This window comes from Salvelinus alpinus, chromosome 5, assembly GCF_045679555.1.
Source record: "Salvelinus alpinus chromosome 5, SLU_Salpinus.1, whole genome shotgun sequence".
Taxonomy (NCBI): Eukaryota; Metazoa; Chordata; class Actinopteri; order Salmoniformes; family Salmonidae; genus Salvelinus; species Salvelinus alpinus.
Window position 1 is genome coordinate 89129966 of NC_092090.1, and position 17810 is coordinate 89147775.

The following is a 17810-nucleotide window of genomic DNA, read 5'->3' on the forward strand; positions in this document are numbered from 1 at the left end:
GGGCATCTTGGAGTGGGGTGACAGGGTTAGGGGCATCTTGGAGTGGGGTGACAGGGTTAGGGGCATCTTGGAGTGGGGTGACAGGGTTAGGGGCATCTTGGAGTGGGGTGACAGGGTTAGGGGCATCTTGGATTGGGGTGACAGGGTTAGGGGCATCTTGGATTGGGGTGACAGGGTTAGGGGCATCTTGGAGTGGGGTGACAGGGTTAGGGGCATCTTGGAGTGGGGTGACATGGTTAGGGGCATCTTGGAGTGGGGTGACAGGGTTAGGGGCATCTTGGAGTGGGGTGACAGGGTTAGCGGCTCATGGTGTGGCTGGTCAGGTGCTGGGTTGAGGGTGTGAAGGTGAAGGTCATTTTAACTAATTGTGCTTGAAACAGAAAGTGACCTCAGGCCTGTGGATGATGGATGAATGGCGTGGAGAGGGAACGTTGTGACAGCCGATACTCATCTTCATCATCCTCAGATGAAGATGGCCCTGTCCCAGCCCAGGGTTCAGGGGTCCTGTTTTGTCACCATGGCCGTCCATTTAAGGCTTTCTTCTGTTGCATTAGCTGTCATAGTATCTTACGTATGGGTCTGTGTGGTATTGCTTTCCTGTTTATGTGTATTATGCGATATGCAAGTGTGTGTGCAAGTTCCTACGTTTTTCTCTCTATCGATTTTCAATTCTTTCTCTCTCGCTCTCTCGCTCTCTCGCTCTCTCTCCCTCTCCCTCTCCCTCTCCCTCTCCCTCTCCCTATTCAATTTTCTCTTTTTCTCTCTCTCTGTGCAGGTTTTTGTTCTGGTGGTGTGGAACTTTGAACTCTACATGATTCCTCTGGTTCTGTTGCTGCCGCTGGTCTGGAACTATATCCTCATCTCTTCGGGGAAGGACACCAGGCAAGATGTGGTGAGTGTCCCTGTCATGTATCCCTATGCTGGTCTGCCCCCTTAATTGTCCCATACGGCAAGCGTTTACGTCTCACACACATTTCTGTCAATCATTTATTTCATCTCATTTCAATAGATATGGATTTAATCATAAATATAATGACACATTTACTATGGGAAATAGATACAAAACCCCTACATAGAAAATATACAATGTGTTTGTTCTTAGACACCATTATTATAAATGGATTTAAACAAAATAATTTGTAAAGAAATTCAGTAAACTTGGAGGTAACAGGAAGGGACTAAGGAGTGGACTTATTTAATTGGCACCTTCCCTCTGGATATAGTAAAGAAGAATTAAATAATTAAAATAATCCCAAAATAATACAACCAAGAAATAGACACTGAGGGAAATTCTGTCTAGTGCGTTTCTGAATGAGAAATGCCAAGTGCCTTGAACTTTGAAGAATCGCTCCCAAATTCTTCCTTTGCATATTTTGAGGCAAAGAGAGGACATAATAGCTTGTCACCTTGAGCAACGTTATGCCACTTACCTGGTTGTATATTTATTTAATTCATGTATTTTTTATCCCTTATTCCAATTAAACAGTGTCAAAGCAATGTCACGGAGAAGTGGACATGTTTTAATCATTGCCGAGGTGCACCTGGAGAGTCGTGAGAGAGTGGTGCGAGCGTGTACAATGAAGTGATTCATTTTAATAAGTGTGTTTCCAGACTACCTTAGAATGCACAGGGAAGAGTCTGCATTTCCCCCTCTCTCAAAATATATTACCTACTTTTTCATGAGTGCGCAGTTAAAAAGAATATGTGGGATTTGGAACAGATAGCCGTTAAAACAATGAAAACAACAAGTAGAACAAATTTCTCATGGCCTTGAATTGGAAATATATAGAGCAGGATTTAATGAATGTTGCTGTGAATCTACTAGTTTTAGTATTACCAGAGAATTAGGAATTTATTGGACGCTATTTCATGTTTTCTACAGCAACACTCATGGCAGATGAAGAGGAAAAGCAGCCATAGATGTGTTTTTCAGCCATAGATGTGTTTTTCAGCCATAGATGTGTTTTTCAGCCATATATGTGTTTTTCAGGCATACAGTAGATGTGTTTTGCCAGTGCAGACGTTGTAGATGGGTCACAATTAATAGCAACCAATAAATGTATTTTTCAACGGAAGGTAGTGGAAGGTATCTCTTTTAAAAATGGAAAATACACATACATAACAGTATGCACATCATGGAGCATAGCCGCTAGTGTATTTCTGCGTTTCGCCTCTGTGTCAATGCTCTGTACATGTCCCCCTGTAGATGGCGGCATTGCTTGACCAAAAACATTAGACACAAAAAAAAGGATTTCATTATTTATTTACCTCCATAGCGGTAATGGTGGGGCTGGGGGCTGGGGGGACAGGGGGGCTGGAGGGCCTAGATGGTGGAGGGTTAATAGTGGAGCTGGGGATGGGGTCCGCTCTCCGCCACAGTAAACAAACACACAGGTCTGCTTCCCATTAGTCCAAGCCACTGATCTAGCCTCAATTCCATGATGAGCCACACCACTCCACTCACACACAGTCCCTAAAAGAAGGGAAGTTTGTTTATTATCAACTCCGGGGATGGAGTCTCTGTGTGTGTGTGTGTGTGTGTTTGTGTGTGTGTGTGTGTGTGTGTGTGTGTGTGTGTGTGTGTGTGTGTGTGTGTGTGTGTGTGTGTGTGTGTGTGTGTGTGTGTGTGTGTGTGTGTGTGTGTGTGTGTGTGTGTGTGTGTGCGCAAGCGCGTGTCTTTGTGCTTGCGTCTGCATGAGTGTGTGTGCTTTGTGCATTTGTTAGTGTGTGTGCTTGTTTGTTATATAGGTAGTGTACTGTATATACAGGAACATTTGTTTAATTGTTTAACATTTATCCCCACCTTACTTCTGAGATCGTTGCACTGCGGGAACATGCACTATAGCTGGCACAAAAGATGTCCTCTGTAGAAAATCAGCAGTCTCTTGTCTTGGCGTGTGATATTAGTTGCTGAGGATAGGTGAAACTGAATGTGATGAGGCTGCCCCAGCTCCTCTTTTCCTCTCTTTGTGATGGTTGAGGAGCTGTGACATGTTGTAAGGGTCATTCTAGGAGTTTATCACCCTGCATCTCCCACCTGGGCTCGGATGCTGTCTTCACACTGTCAGTCAGACAGACAGACAGGCGGGCAGGTGGGCAGGCAGGCAGTCATTTCACCTTCTAGTAATATGAGCCCTCTACAGAGTCACACACAGCAGTCACAACCAACCAGACAGTAGTACACATCTGGGAGAGCGACAGAGAGACGGACTGTGGGATGTGTGTGAAAGAAACAGTTTAAGGGAATGAGAATGTTATATGAAATCCATGCTAAACAAACAGGCATGCGCCAAGCTCTTTATGCATACAACAACTGGTGTGTCTGCTTGTTTTGAGTCAGTGTTTCCCATTCTGTGGGGGGGACAAACAGTCACTGTATTTCTACATGCTGTAATTTTCACCTCAGGGTCACTGGTGCTCTTAGGTCAGTTCTCCCTAGCCAGGCCTGAACCTTGACCAGTAGACGTGCTGAATAGAAAAGCTGACCTTAGACCAGCTTTTAAAGGCCTGGTGTAGCAACAATGTCACTGACCCCTGCTTTTAAACTGTCGTCCTCTGACCTCTAACCCTGTTATCATGTCTGTCAACTGTTGCACCATTAGGTGACCTGTGTGTGACCCTCTCCAAGGCTGTGTGTACTTGTTATGGAGGAAAGTTATGATTTACATAGCAGGCACTGCTGGGCCATGTGAGCTATGACAGGAGAGGTGGAGGGAGAGATTAAAGTTGTGGAGACAGGGTCTTAAGACATCCTTACAGCTACAGACAGTTAGTCTGACCAATGCCACAGCATCATTGTTTGCCATTCGCATTGCAGTTGAACAATTATGGAACTCGTAGTTACTTAAAAATGGAAAGCTGTTCAAGCTTACAAACTGGCCCTCTGCTTTTTATTAGAGACCCCTACTGTGGGGCGGTGGTAGTGTACCCCTCCATGTAGACTAGTGTCTGTAGACAAAGATAGGATGACAGCACCTACAATACCACCAGCACCACTACCATCAGCACCACTACCATCAGCACCACTACCAACAGGACCTACAATTCCACCAGCACCACTAATACCAGCATCACTCTAACCAGCACCAATATCACCACGACCACCAGCATCACTATCACCAGCATGAATACTAACAGCACCACACTAACCAGCACCAATACCACCAGTACCACCAGCACCAGTAACACCAGCACCACTACCACCAGTACCACCTGCAACAGCACCAATACAACCAGCACCACTACTACCAGCACCACTATCATCAGCACCACTATCACCAGCACCACCATCAACAGCACCACTCCCACCAGCACCACACATCAGCACCAGTACCACTACCACCAGCACCAATACCACCAGTACCACTACCACCAGAACCACTATCATCAGCACCACTATAACCAGCACCACTACCATCAGCACCACTACAACCAGCACCACTTCATCAGCACCACTAACATCACTATTACCTCTAAAGTGTGAAGTCACCCATTTCCCATCCTGGAAACGTGGAACCGTTTGGTGGGTTCTGTCTCTGGGTTATTGCTGGGACGGGTTGCCGGGTGGCTGGGCTCAGTCAAGCGGGGGACAGCTCAGCTGCAATGGAAAAGCTGTAGGCCTGGATGACCGTCCTTGGAAGACCGACCGGCACTGTCGAGCCACTAGCCCGGAAAACTCTTTACCAGATGTTGTGGAGGTGTTCATTATAGCATGAGCTGTCATGGTGCAGAAACATGCCGGTGATCTCTCTCTCTCTGTCTCTCTCTCTGCCTCTCTCTCTCTCTCTCTCTCTCTCTGTCTCTCTCTCTCTCTCTCTCTCTCTCTCTCTCTCTCTCTCTCTCTCTCTCTCTCTCTCTCTCTCTCTCTCTCTCTCTCTCTCTCTCTCTCTCTCTCTCTCTCTCTCTCTCTCTCTCTCTCTCTCTCTCTCTCTCTCTCTTTCTCTCTCTCTCTCTCTCTCTCTCTCTCTCTCTCTCTCTCTCTCTCTCTCTCTGTCTCTCTCTCTCTCTCTCTGCCTCTCTCTCTCTCTCTCTCTCTCTCTCTCTCTCTCTCTCACCCACCGGCCAGCCCATATTTTGATGAAGAGGAGAAGGATGACAGGCAGCCTGGCCCCGCTTGTCTTCACTTAAACCAAAGGAAAACCTCCACAGTGGCCCTGCCCCAAGTACAGAGAGCTAGACAAAAAGGAGAGAGGGACAGAGGGAGAGAGGGCATATGCTGTGCCTGGCAGGTTCTCCTCAGTGCAGAGGGAGACATGGCAGTCGGTGACTAAATCAAAAGGTCATGTCACTTTTGACTGGGAGCGTTTGTGCCCCGTTAATTTCCCCCGTGCCGCCCCGGCTCCTCTCCTCTTCGCTGGCAGACGGTGTTGATAGCGGGGTGAGAACGCCGCGCCAGTCTCCCAGCCTCCTCCTCTTCATCCTTGTGAACCTCTGTACCCGTCGTTGTTAACAGTGTCAGCACTCCCGCTCCGTGTTCTGCCGCAGTCTTTGATGTTGTTCTGTTGCTGCTCTCTCTGACTGTTTCTGTGTGTGTGTGTGTGTGTGTGTGTGTGTGTGTGTGTGTGTGTGTGTGTGTGTGTGTGTGTGTGTGTGTGTGTGTGTGTGTGTGTGTGTGTGTGTGTGTGTGTGTGTGTGTGTGTGTGTGTGTGTGTGTGTGTGTGTGTGTGTGTGTGTGTGTGTGTGTGTGTGTGTGCGTGTGTGTGTGGGCATTCAGTCACTAGCCCAGGGCTTCAGCGCTTCCTCTACCCACCTGCTTTCTTCAGTCAGGTGCCTGCCTCTCTCTACCACACATATCAGCCCTCTCTCTACCACACATATCAGCCCTCTCTCTATCACACATATCAGCCCTCTCTCTACCACACATATCAGCCCTCTCTCTACCACACATATCAGCCCTCTCTCTATCACACACATCAGCCCTCTCTCTACCACACATATCAGCCCTCTCTCTACCACACATATCAGCCCTCTCTCTACCACACATATCAGCCCTCTCTCTACCACACATATCAGCCCTCTCTCTACCACACATATCAGCCCTCTCTCTATCACACATATCAGCCCTCTCTCTATCACACATATCAGCCCTCTCTCTACCACACATATCAGCCCTCTCTCTATCACACATATCAGCCCTCTCTCTACCACACATATCAGCCCTCTCTCTATCACACACATCAGCCCTCTCTCTACCACACATATCAGCCCTCTCTCTACCACACATATCAGCCCTCTCTCTATCACACATATCAGCCCTCTCTCTACCACACATATCAGCCCTCTCTCTATCACACATATCAGCCATCTCTCTACCACACATATCAGCCCTCTCTCTATCACACATATCAGCCCTCTCTCTACCACACATATCAGCCCTCTCTCTACCACACATATCAGCCCTCTCTCTATCACACACATCAGCCCTCTCTCTACCACACATATCAGCCCTCTCTCTGCCACACATATCAGCCCTCTCTCTACCACACATACCAACCCTCTCTACCACACATACCAACCCTCTCTCTACCACACATACCAGCCCTCTCTCTTTCACACATGCCAACCCTCTCTCTACCACACATACCAACCCTCTCTCTACCACACATACCAGCCCTCTCTCTACCACACATACCAGCCCTCTCTCTACCACACATACCAACCCTCTCTCTACCACACATACCAGCCCTCTCTCTACCACACATACCAGCCCTCTCTCTACCACACATATCAGCCCTCTCTCTACCACACATATCAGCCCTCTCTCTACCACACATACCAGCCCTCTCTCTACCACACAGACCAGCCCTCTCTACCACACATACCAACCCTCTCTCTACCACACATACCAGCCCTCTCTCTACCACACATACCAGCCCTCTCTCTACCACACATATCAGCCCTCTCTCTATCACACATATCAGCCCTCTCTCTACCACACATATCAGCCCTCTCTCTACCACACATACCAGCCCTCTCTCTACCACACATACCAGCCCTCTCTATCACACAGACCAAACCTCTCTCTACCACACATATCAGCCCTCTCTCTACCACACATACCAGCCCTCTCTACCACACATACCAGCCCTCTCTACCACACAGACCAGCCCTCTCTCTACCACACTCACCAACCCTCTCTCTACCACACATACCAGCCCTCTCTCTACCACACATACCAACCCTCTCTCTACCACACATACCAGCCCTCTGTCTACCACACATACCAGCCCTCTCTACCACACAGACCAGCACTCTCTCTACCACACAGACCAACCCTCTCTCTACCACACATACCAACCCTCTCTACCACACAGACCAATACTCTCTCTACCACACAGACCAACACTCTCTCTACCACACAGACCAACACTCTGTATACCACACATACCAGCCCTCCCTCTACCACACAGACCAACCTTCTCTCTACCACACATATCAGCCCTCCCTCTACCACACAGACCAACCTTCTCTCTACCACACATATCAACTCTCTCTCTGCCACACATATCAGCCCTCTCTCTACCACACAGACCAGCCCTCTCTCTAACACACAGACCAGCCCTCTCTCTACCACACATACCAGCCCTCTCTCTACCACACATACCAGCCCTCTCTCTACCACACATACCAGCCCTCTCTCTACCACACATACCAGCCCTCTCTACCACACATACCAGCCCTCTCTTACACACATACCAACCCCCTCTCTACCACACAGACCAGCCCCCTCTCTACCACACATACCAGCCCTCTCTACCACACATACCAGCCCTCTCTCTACCACACGTACCAACCCTCTCTCTACCACACATACCAGCCCTCTCTCTAACACACATACCAGCCCCCTCTCTACCACACAGACCAGCCCTCTCTACCACACATACCAGCCCTCTCTACCACACATACCAACACTCTCTCTACCACACAGACCAACACTCTGTATACCACACATACCAGCCCTCCCTCTACCACACAGACCAACCTTCTCTCTACCACACATACCAACCCTCTCTCTACCACACAGACCAGCCCTCTCTCTACCACACAGACCAGCCCTCTCTCTACCACACATACCAGCCCTCTCTCTACCACACATACCAGCCCTCTCTTACACACATACCAACCCCCTCTCTACCACACATACCAACCCTCTCTACCACACATACCAACCCTCTCTCTACCACACATACCAGCCTTCTCTACCACACATACCAGCCCTCTCTCTACCACACATACCAACCCTCTCTCTACCACACATACCAACCCTCTCTCTACCACACATACCAGCCCTCTCTCTAACACACATACCAGCCCCCTCTCTACCACACAGACCAGCCCTCTCTACCACACATACCAGCCCTCTCTACCACACATACCAACCCTCTCTCTACCACACATACCAACCCTCTCTCTACCACACAGACCAGCCCTCTCTACCACACATACCAGCCCTCTCTCTACCACACAGACCAGCCCTCTCTCTACCACACAGACCAGCCTTCTCTCTACCACACATATCTACCCTCTCTCTACCACACAGACCAGCCCTCTCTACCACACAGACCAGCCCTCTCTACCACACATACCAGCCCTCTCTACCACACATACCAACCCCCTCTCTACCACACAGACCAGCCCTCTCTCTACCACACAGACCAGCCCTCTCTCTACCACACAGACCAGCCCTCTCTCTACCACACAGACCAGCCCTCTCTCTACCACACATACCTACCCTCTCTCTACCACACAGACCAACCCCCTCTCTACCACACAGACCAGCCCTCTCTACCACACATACCAACCCTCTCTCTACCACACATACCAACCCTCTCTCTACCACACATACCAACCCTCTCTCTACCACACATACCAACCCTCTCTCTACCACTCAGACCAGCCCTCTCTCTACCACACAGACCAGCCCTCTCTCTACCACACATACCAGCCCTCTCTCTACCACACAGACCAACCCCCTCTCTACCACACAGACCAACCCTCTCTACCATACAGACCAGCCCTCTCTCTACCACACATACCAGCCCTCTCTCTACCACACAGACCAGCCCTCTCTCTACCACACATACCAGCCCTCTCTCTACCACACATACCAGCCCTCTCTACCACACATACCAGCCCTCTCTCTACCACACAGACCAGCCCTCTCTACCACACATACCAACCCTCTCTCTACCACACATACCAACACTCTCTCTACCACACATACCAACACTCTCTCTACCACACATACCAACCCTCTCTCTACCACACATACCAACACTCTCTCTACCACACATACCAGCCCTCTCTCTACCACACATACCAACCCTCTCTCTACCACACATACCAACACTCTCTCTACCACACAGACCAGCCCTCTCTGTACCACACAGACCAGCCCTCACTCTACCACACAGACCAGCCCTCTCTACCACACATACCAGCCCTCTCTCTACCACACAGACCAGCCCTCTCTACCACACAGACCAGCCCTCTCTCTACCACACATACCAGCCCTTTCCAAGACACAATGATACAAACAAAATCTATCCCAGTCTTGTTTGAACAAAACTCAGATGTTGGTTCTCTTTGCATTATTCTGACTGACTCAATGCTGACGTGTATGCCAACACTGTGGAAATGAAAGTGATTACATATTCTGTGTATCGCTGTTGAATGTTGTCATGATAATGATTGGCACTTGGAGTGGTTTGTGTGATCAATAATAGCAGCCAACCTCACCCCTCCCTGCCCCCTGCTGGGTGAGCCAGGGCTGAGTCAGTCCAGACAGAAGGCCTCCCTGTGAGGGACAGGGCTCTGCAGCTTGTGAAGGGTCGGGTCAGATAGATTCTGCCTGCCTACACTCCTTATCAGTCTTCCAGCTCTCCCCTCTGATCGCCCCTCTCCTCCAGAGCCAAAACCTACACACCACACACACACGACACGCACACAGACAGCATGCCAAGCAGGGCCTGGAGAGGGGAAGACCCGAGCAGCTGGAGAGGTTAAAACCTTCTTCTTCTTCCCCTAGCGGCTGTTATTCCCCTAGCGGTTGTCATTCCCCTAGCGGTTGTCATTCCCCTAGCGGCTGTTGTTCCCCTAGTGGCTGTCGTTCCCCTAGCGGCTGTCATTCCCCTAGCGGCTGTCGTTCCCCTAGCGGCTGTCATTCCCCTAGCGGCTGTCATTCCCCTAGCGGCTGTCATTCCCCTAGCGGCTGTCATTCCCCTAGCGGCTGTCATTCCCCTAGCGGCTGTCATTCCCCTAGCGGCTGTCATTCCCCTAGCGGCTGTCATTCCCCTAGCGGTTGTCATTCCCCTAGCGGTTGTCATTCCCCTAGCGGCTGTTATTCCCCTAGCGGTTGTCATTCCCCTAGCGGTTGTCATTCCCCTAGCGGCTGTTATTCCCCTAGCGGCTGTTATTCCCCTAGCGGCTGTTATTCCCCTAGCGGCTGTTATTCCCCTAGCGGTTGTCATTCCCCTAGCGGTTGTCATTCCCCTAGCGGTTGTCATTCCCCTAGCGGCTGTTATTCCCCTAGCGGTTGTCATTCCCCTAGCGGTTGTCATTCCCCTAGCGGTTGTCATTCCCCTAGCGGCTGTTATTCCCCTAGCGGTTGTCATTCCCCTAGCGGCTGTCATTCCCCTAGCGGTTGTCATTCCCCTAGCGGCTGTTATTCCCCTAGCGGCTGTTATTCCCCTAGCGGCTATCATTCGAAAGGTTAGGAGAAAGAGAGCAGAGATAGTGGATTGTCTTCAGCCAGCTTGACGGTAGGGGAGTGAGGGAGACTTGGTGGGGGTCGGAGGGAGAGAGGGGGATGGCGTTTGCATGACAAAGGGTGATTTCTATCTTGTCTAGTGTGTGTGTGTTTATCCCTGTGTATATGTGTGTGTGTGTTTATCCCTGTGCCTGTGTGTGTTTATCCTTGTGCGTGTGTGTGTGTGTGTGTGTGTGTGTGTGTGTGTGTTTAGGTTCATCGACCCATCCAAGCCCTGAGTGGTAGTCCGGCGTACACACATCCACTGTAGTGTTACTATTCACTCTCCTCCCCCCAGCCAGCGGGCCTAGTAAAAGTCTGCTGTAGTTTCCTACTGTACATCCATATCTTCTGCTCCCTGCTCCTTTAGGGCACACAGGTGTCAGGATGTGAGGCCTACTGGGGCTTAATGACTGAACAGAGGAAATGGCTTGCCATGGCCCTGACCCTATAAACTGGTTTTAAACAAGCCAGACACACATAAACCCTGCAGGACTCATGCCCTCCAGAGCATGTGTTCACAAGCACCACTCCACACTAAATGCTCTATACTTTATTTAGACGTTTCACCGAGCTCTGTATTTGACGTATTTCACCTGAATATTTGTATATGTACATGTACCCTCTGTAATCTGTGAGTATAACCTGTATCGTTCCGAAGATTTGAACGCCTTGACTATGTTAATTTCCCCTTTGGTAAAGTGTTGGATTGAAGAGCGTTGCAGGCTGTGTGAGCGTTCCACATTCCTGTCATCAGTGAGTCTTTGAAGCGTCGGGTTGTAATGATAGTAATTCAGACGATGTGATAAGGGGATAAACAGCTGAATGATACGATAAACAAACAGTCTTCGTCATTACAGAATTGGGGGGGGGGGGGCTGAATTCATCAGTGCGGCGCTGGTAATTGATGTCTTCCGGAGACGCAGCGTTTAGCTGTGGAAATCTTCAGGGCTGATGAGATGACATGTCTTTCCTTTTATTTATTTATATTACTACGCACTCTCGTACCGGTGAACAAGGCTGTTCTCTTTACCGCAGGCTAGACGGGAGGAGGAGTAGAAAACAGGGGAACGACTATCATTCCCTCTGTCTCTGTGGGTTATGTCTATCTATAGTTGATAGCTCTGTTTTAGATAGCATGGGGCCTACAGTATGATAGTGTGCTGTGTACTGTAGTAAAGGCAGTGTTTGGAAAAATCCATGATCTCTTTTTTGTGCTTCCTTTATGATTGTTGATTCTAACACATTGTGTAGTAATATTTATCATGTATGATATTATAAATACCTCACATGCGACTCATGATAAGACTAAGCAATTAGCCAATAATATGCAGTGAAGAAATTTCTGAGAATGGATTCTAAATACAAGTGTATTTAATTACTTTGTAAAATGAATGGATTCACATACAAGGCATAAAGTTTAAGTTAAAAAATAACATGAACAAGCATTACAAGGCATTGTTCTAAGCATGGTCAGAGAGGAAGAGAGAGAAATCATAGCCTGGAAGGCCATGCCCCAAGAGTCCTTGGGGTGGAGAGAGAAAGAAAGACTGTATCTCAGCAGAGCATGTCAGGAACAAATCAAATCAAACTTTATTTGTCAAATGCGCCGAATACAGCAAGTGTAGACCTTACCGTGAAATGCTTACTTACTAGCCCTTAACAAACAGTGTATAACGTTTCAGGTAAGACCCAAGTGCAGACTGTGTTGAAGTAACAATGTATATTACAGCAACAGGGGCAGGCAAACGACAGGTCAAAGCAGGCAGGGGTCGATTATCCAGAGTGGTGGGGCAAAGGTACAGGACGACAGGCAGGCTCAGGGTCAGGGGCAGGCAGAGTGGTCAGGCAGGCGGGCTCAGAGTCCGGATAGGTAAGGGTCAAAACCAGGAAGGCAAGAAAAAGAGAGACTGGGGAAAAGCAGGAGCTGAGAAAAATGCTGATTAACTTGACAAACAAGATGAACTGGCACAGACAAACAGAGAACACAGGTATAAATACACAGGGGATAATGGGAAAATGGGCGACAACTGGAGGGGGGTGGAGACAATCACAAGGACAAGTGAAACAGATCAGGGCGTGACACAGTGCAGGTCAAGAAGAGTTAAGAAAATATTTACCAAATAGACTAAAGAAAAAACGTGTAAAAAGTAACACAATAACATAACAATAATAATTGTAGGTAGGGGTAAAGTGACTATGCGTAGATAATAAACAGCAAATAGCAGCGGTGTACAAAACAAATGGAGGGGGGGTTCAATGTAATAGTCCGGTGGCCATTTGATTAATTGTTCAGCAGTCTTATGGCTTCAGGGTAGAAGCTGTTAAGGAGCCTTTTGGTTCTAGACGTGACTCTCCGGTACCGCTTGCCGTGCAGCAGCAGAGGAAAGAGTCTATAACTTCTGGAGTCTTTGACAATTTTATGGGCTTTCCTCTGACACCGCCTATTATATAGGTCCTGTATTGCAGGAAGCTTGGCCCAGTGATGTACTGGGCCGTACGTACTACCCTCTGTAGCACCTTACGGTCAGATACCGAGCAGTTTGAACTTGAAACTCTCGACCCGCTCCACTTCAGCCCTGTAAATGTTAATGGGGGCCTATTCGGCCCTCCTTTTCCTGTAGTCCAAGATCTGCTCCTTTGTCTTGCTCGCATTGAGGGAAAGGTTGTAGTCCTGGCACCACACTGTCAGTTCTCTGACCTCCTCTCTATAGGCTGTGTCGTCGTTATCAGTGATCAGGCCTACCACTGTTGTGTCGTCAGCAAACTTAATGATGTTGATGGAGTCGTGTTTGGCCACGCAGTCATGGGTGAAAAGGGAATACAAGAGGGGACTAAGTACACACCCCTGAGGGGCTCCAGTGTTGAGAATCAGCGTGGCAGACGTGTTGTTGCCTACCCTTACCACCTGGGGGCGGCCCGTCAGGAAGTCCAGGATCCAGTTACAGAGGGAGGTGTTTAGTCCCAGGGTCCTTAGCTTAGTGATGAGCTTCGTGGGCACTATGATGTTGAACGCTGAGCTGTCGTCAATGAACAGCATTCTTACATAGGTGTTCCTTTTGTCCAGGTGGGAAAGGACAGTGTGGAGTGCGATTGAGATTGCGTCATCTGTGGATCTGTTGGGGCGGTATGCAAATTGGAGTTGGTCTAGTGTATGCGGGAGGATGCTGTTGATGTGAGCCATGACCAGCCTTTCAGAGCACTTCATGGCTACGCCCGATCTGCGTCCTCTTTTCCTCCGTCTTTTCTTCACGCAAATGGCGGGGATCTGGGCCTGTTCCCGGGAGAGCAGTATCTTTCTCGTCGGAAGGGAAAAGATTCTTCCAGTTCGTGGTGAGTAATCCCAGTTCTGATGTCCAGAAGGTATTTTCGGTCATAAAAGACGGTAGCAACAACATTATGTACACAATAAGTTAAATAATCATAACAATAAAAAACTAACAAAATAGCACAATTGCTTACGGGCATGTAAAACGTCAGCCATCCTCTTCGGCGCCGTCTTAACTGTATAAATAACAGAAAGAACAATTCTTCTAAGACCCTTTCATATCTATCTGAGTTGTTTGGATTCCAAAGCTGAGTTGTTGACCAATAGTATTACTGTAAAGCTAACCTCCAGTCAGATATAAGACCTACATTCCTCCCAGAGGTGTGACACAGAGAATGTTGAATTCCTAAGACAACACAGAGGAACCTCTTGAATACAGTTGATTAGAAGAGTATCTTCGGGGCCCTACAAGTGCCTAGGTCTTTCTTGTATAGCACTTGCTGATAGGTGACAGTTGTCTCGTCTGGACCAATGGATCCCGGTGAATAGGCAGAAATAGAAGTCGTTAGCCAACACTACTGAACTATAAACAGACACTGCTGCTCTGACTACTATTTACTCCCTCCACACACAACTGGAGCTGAAGCCATCTTTATTTCAGCAGGAAGCTGTATTTACATAAGAAGCTTATGTCACTTTTTTATTTATTATTCCAATAAAACAAAGGGAAAAAAGCTATTGTTTTATGAAGCAATGGTTTTTGGATTTCTCCAACTTGTTTGCGGAGGCAGGGCGGGGGTTGGGTAGGGGTTATGAGAGAAGATAAATGCAGCTCTTGGCAGCTCACAGGTTTATGATGCGCCTGTTTGTTTATGGTACTGCTGCTCCTTCTGACCTTGTAGCTTTGATGTGTGATTGACATATGGGGGGGGGGTCTGTGCTGTTCTAGTACTTCGCAGGCAGGCAGCACGACCACGTGTGATGCTACTGACTCTGTCTGTCGTTGTCTGTCGTTTTGAATCAATTTCATGTGTTTAGATTGTATAGATGCTTTATTTAGGCCTATTGTAGGTGATTGGAGAGGCCTTGTATGTCTAATTATGGTGGTCTTTATGGGTTTTATCAGAAAGGTCAAAACAACAACCTTTTCACAACTCCTCTTTTTAGAGTCAACTTCTCGTCATTCACAGACAGGAAGTTAAGGGCTAGTGTTTCCATGAAAACCTATTTTCTTCCACATCCCAATCCTCACTTCAGCATTCCCAGATACATACTGTATGGAACGATTTATCTTTCATCATTGCTTTCAATCTCTCTCTCTCTCTCTCTCTCTCTCCCTCCCTCTCATTCTCTCTCTCTCCGTGTGCGTGTGTGTGTGGGGGTTAAGTGGAGGGATTGGTGGCCTGCTGAAATGGCTATTGTTTCATCGGTTTTGGACCAGTGAAGCACATAGTTACACTTCTTTGTTATTGGGCTTACTCTGCTGGAGTCCCTCTTCTACGCTCTCCTCCTTTCTACTCCCCTATAGTGATGGGAGAGCTGGGGGACTGGGTATAGGTTAGAGATGGGTTCAGATTGGTCTGGAAGACTAAGAGACTACAATCAGCCCTGTATTGCCATATGTACAGTACATGTACAGTATGCATTGTGCAATTTGTAGGAATGAGAATGAATAAGAATGCCTGTCTGCCCCACGTAATACATCTACATCTCTCTCTTCTTCTCTTGTTCCCGTGTCAACCACCATGCAGCAAGCGATGGAGGACTTGCTGGAGGATGAGGATGAGGACTATGACAAAGATGACAAGGTAATTATATCTCTGTCTGTCTGTCTGTCTGTCTGTCTGTCTGTCTGTCTGTCTGTCTGTCTGTCTGTCTGTCTGTCTGTCTGTCTGTCTGTCTGTCTGTCTGTCTGTCTGTCTGTCTGTCTGTCAAGGGACAGGAAATCTCAGAGGTGACAGTGTTCCACACACTGGAAATACCAACACATACATGGCATGTGTACTTTAGATGCACACGTTCAAATCTGCACACACGGACACACACACACACACATGCGCACATGCACATATTCTCTCACACACAAACACACACACACTTTGAACATTGATAGTTGTCTCCCTGAAATGGGTCCAGACATACACTGAGTGTACAAAACATTAAGAACTGCAATGCTGCTGGGTTTTTCACGTTCAACAGTTTCCCGTGTGTATCAAGAATGGTCCATCACCCAAAGGACATCCAGCCAACTTGACAACTGTGGGAAGCATTGGAGTCAACATGGGCCAGCATCCCTGTGGAACACTTTCGGGGTGGGGGGTTCCTAACTCACTGTACATTACATTCTCTACCCATTGTAACCTCGTCATGCATAGTATCATGGTTGTCAGTATTTGTGATTTTCAATCTCTCCCTGACCGAGTCTGTAATACCTACATGTTTCAAGCAGACCACCATAGTCTCTGTGCCCAAGTAAGCGAAGGTAACCTGCCTAAATGATTACCGCCCCGTGGCACTCGTGCTTTGAAAGGCTGGTCATGGCTCACATCAACACCATCATCCCGGAAACCCAAGACCCACTGCAATTTGCATACTGCCCCAACAGATCCACAGATGACGTAATCTCAATCGCACTCCACACTGCCCTTTCCCACCTGGACAAAAGGAACACCTATGAGAGAATGCTGTTCATTGACTACAGCTCAACATTCAACACCATAGTGCCCACAAAGCTCATCACTAAGCTAAGGACCCTGGGATTAAACACTTCCCTCTGCAACTGGATCCTGGATCCGCCCCCTGGTGGTAAGGGTAGGTAACAACACATCTACCATGCTGATCCTCAACACTGGGGCCCCTCAAGAGTGCATACTTAGTCCCCTCCTGTACTCCCTGCTCACCCATGACTGCGTGGCCTAGCACGACTCCAATACCCTCATTAAGTTTGCTGATGACACAACAGTGGAAGGCCTGATCAACAACAACAATGTGACAACCTATAGGAAGGAGGTCAGAGACCTGGCAGGGTGGGGCCAGGACAATAACCTCTCCCTCAATGTGAGCAAGACAAAAGAGCTGATTGTGGACTACAGGAAAAGGAGGGCCGAACAGGCCCCCATTAACATAGACAGGGCTGTAGTGGAGCGGGTCGAGAGTTTCAAGTTCCTTGGTGTCCACATAACCAATGAACTATCATGGTCCAAACACACCAAGACAGTTGTGAAGAAGGCACGACACGACAACACCTTTTCCCCCTCAGGAGACTGAAAAGATTTGGCATGGATCCCCAGATCCTCAAAAGGTTCTACAGCTGCACCATCGAGAGCATCCTGCGCGGTTGCATCACCGCCTGGTATGGTAACTGCTCGGCATCTGACCGTAAGGCGCTACAGAGGGTAGTACGTACGGCCCAGTACATCACTGGGGACAAGCTTCCTGCCACCCAGGACCTATATACAAGGCGGTGTCAGAGGAAGGCCCAAAATACTGTCAAAGACTCCAGTCAACCGAGTCATAGACTGTTCTCTCTGCTACTGCACGGCAAGCAGTACCAGAGCACCAAGTCTAGGACCAAAAGGCTTCTAACAGCTTCTACCCCCAAGCCATAAGACTGCTGAACAATTAATGAAATGGCCACACAGACTATTTACATTGACTTTTTACTTTGTTTTTACATTGCTGCTACTCGCTGTTTATTATCTAAGCATGGTCACTTTACCCCAACTTACATGTACAAATTGCCTCGACTAACCTGTACCCCCACACATTGACTCGGTACCAGTACCCCACTGCATC

At 48.4% G+C, this 17810-nt stretch overlaps 1 protein-coding gene across 1 annotated transcript in view; it reads left to right on the forward strand.

Moving 5' to 3' along the window:
• Positions 1 to 17810, forward strand: part of LOC139577178 (multiple C2 and transmembrane domain-containing protein 1-like) — a 291904-nt gene that overhangs the window by 234042 nt on the left and 40052 nt on the right. The window contains exons 16-17 of the mRNA XM_071404089.1: positions 776 to 892; positions 15767 to 15823. Coding sequence (XP_071260190.1) covers positions 776 to 892; positions 15767 to 15823 — 174 coding nt within the window. The remainder of the gene's footprint in view (positions 1 to 775; positions 893 to 15766; positions 15824 to 17810) is intronic.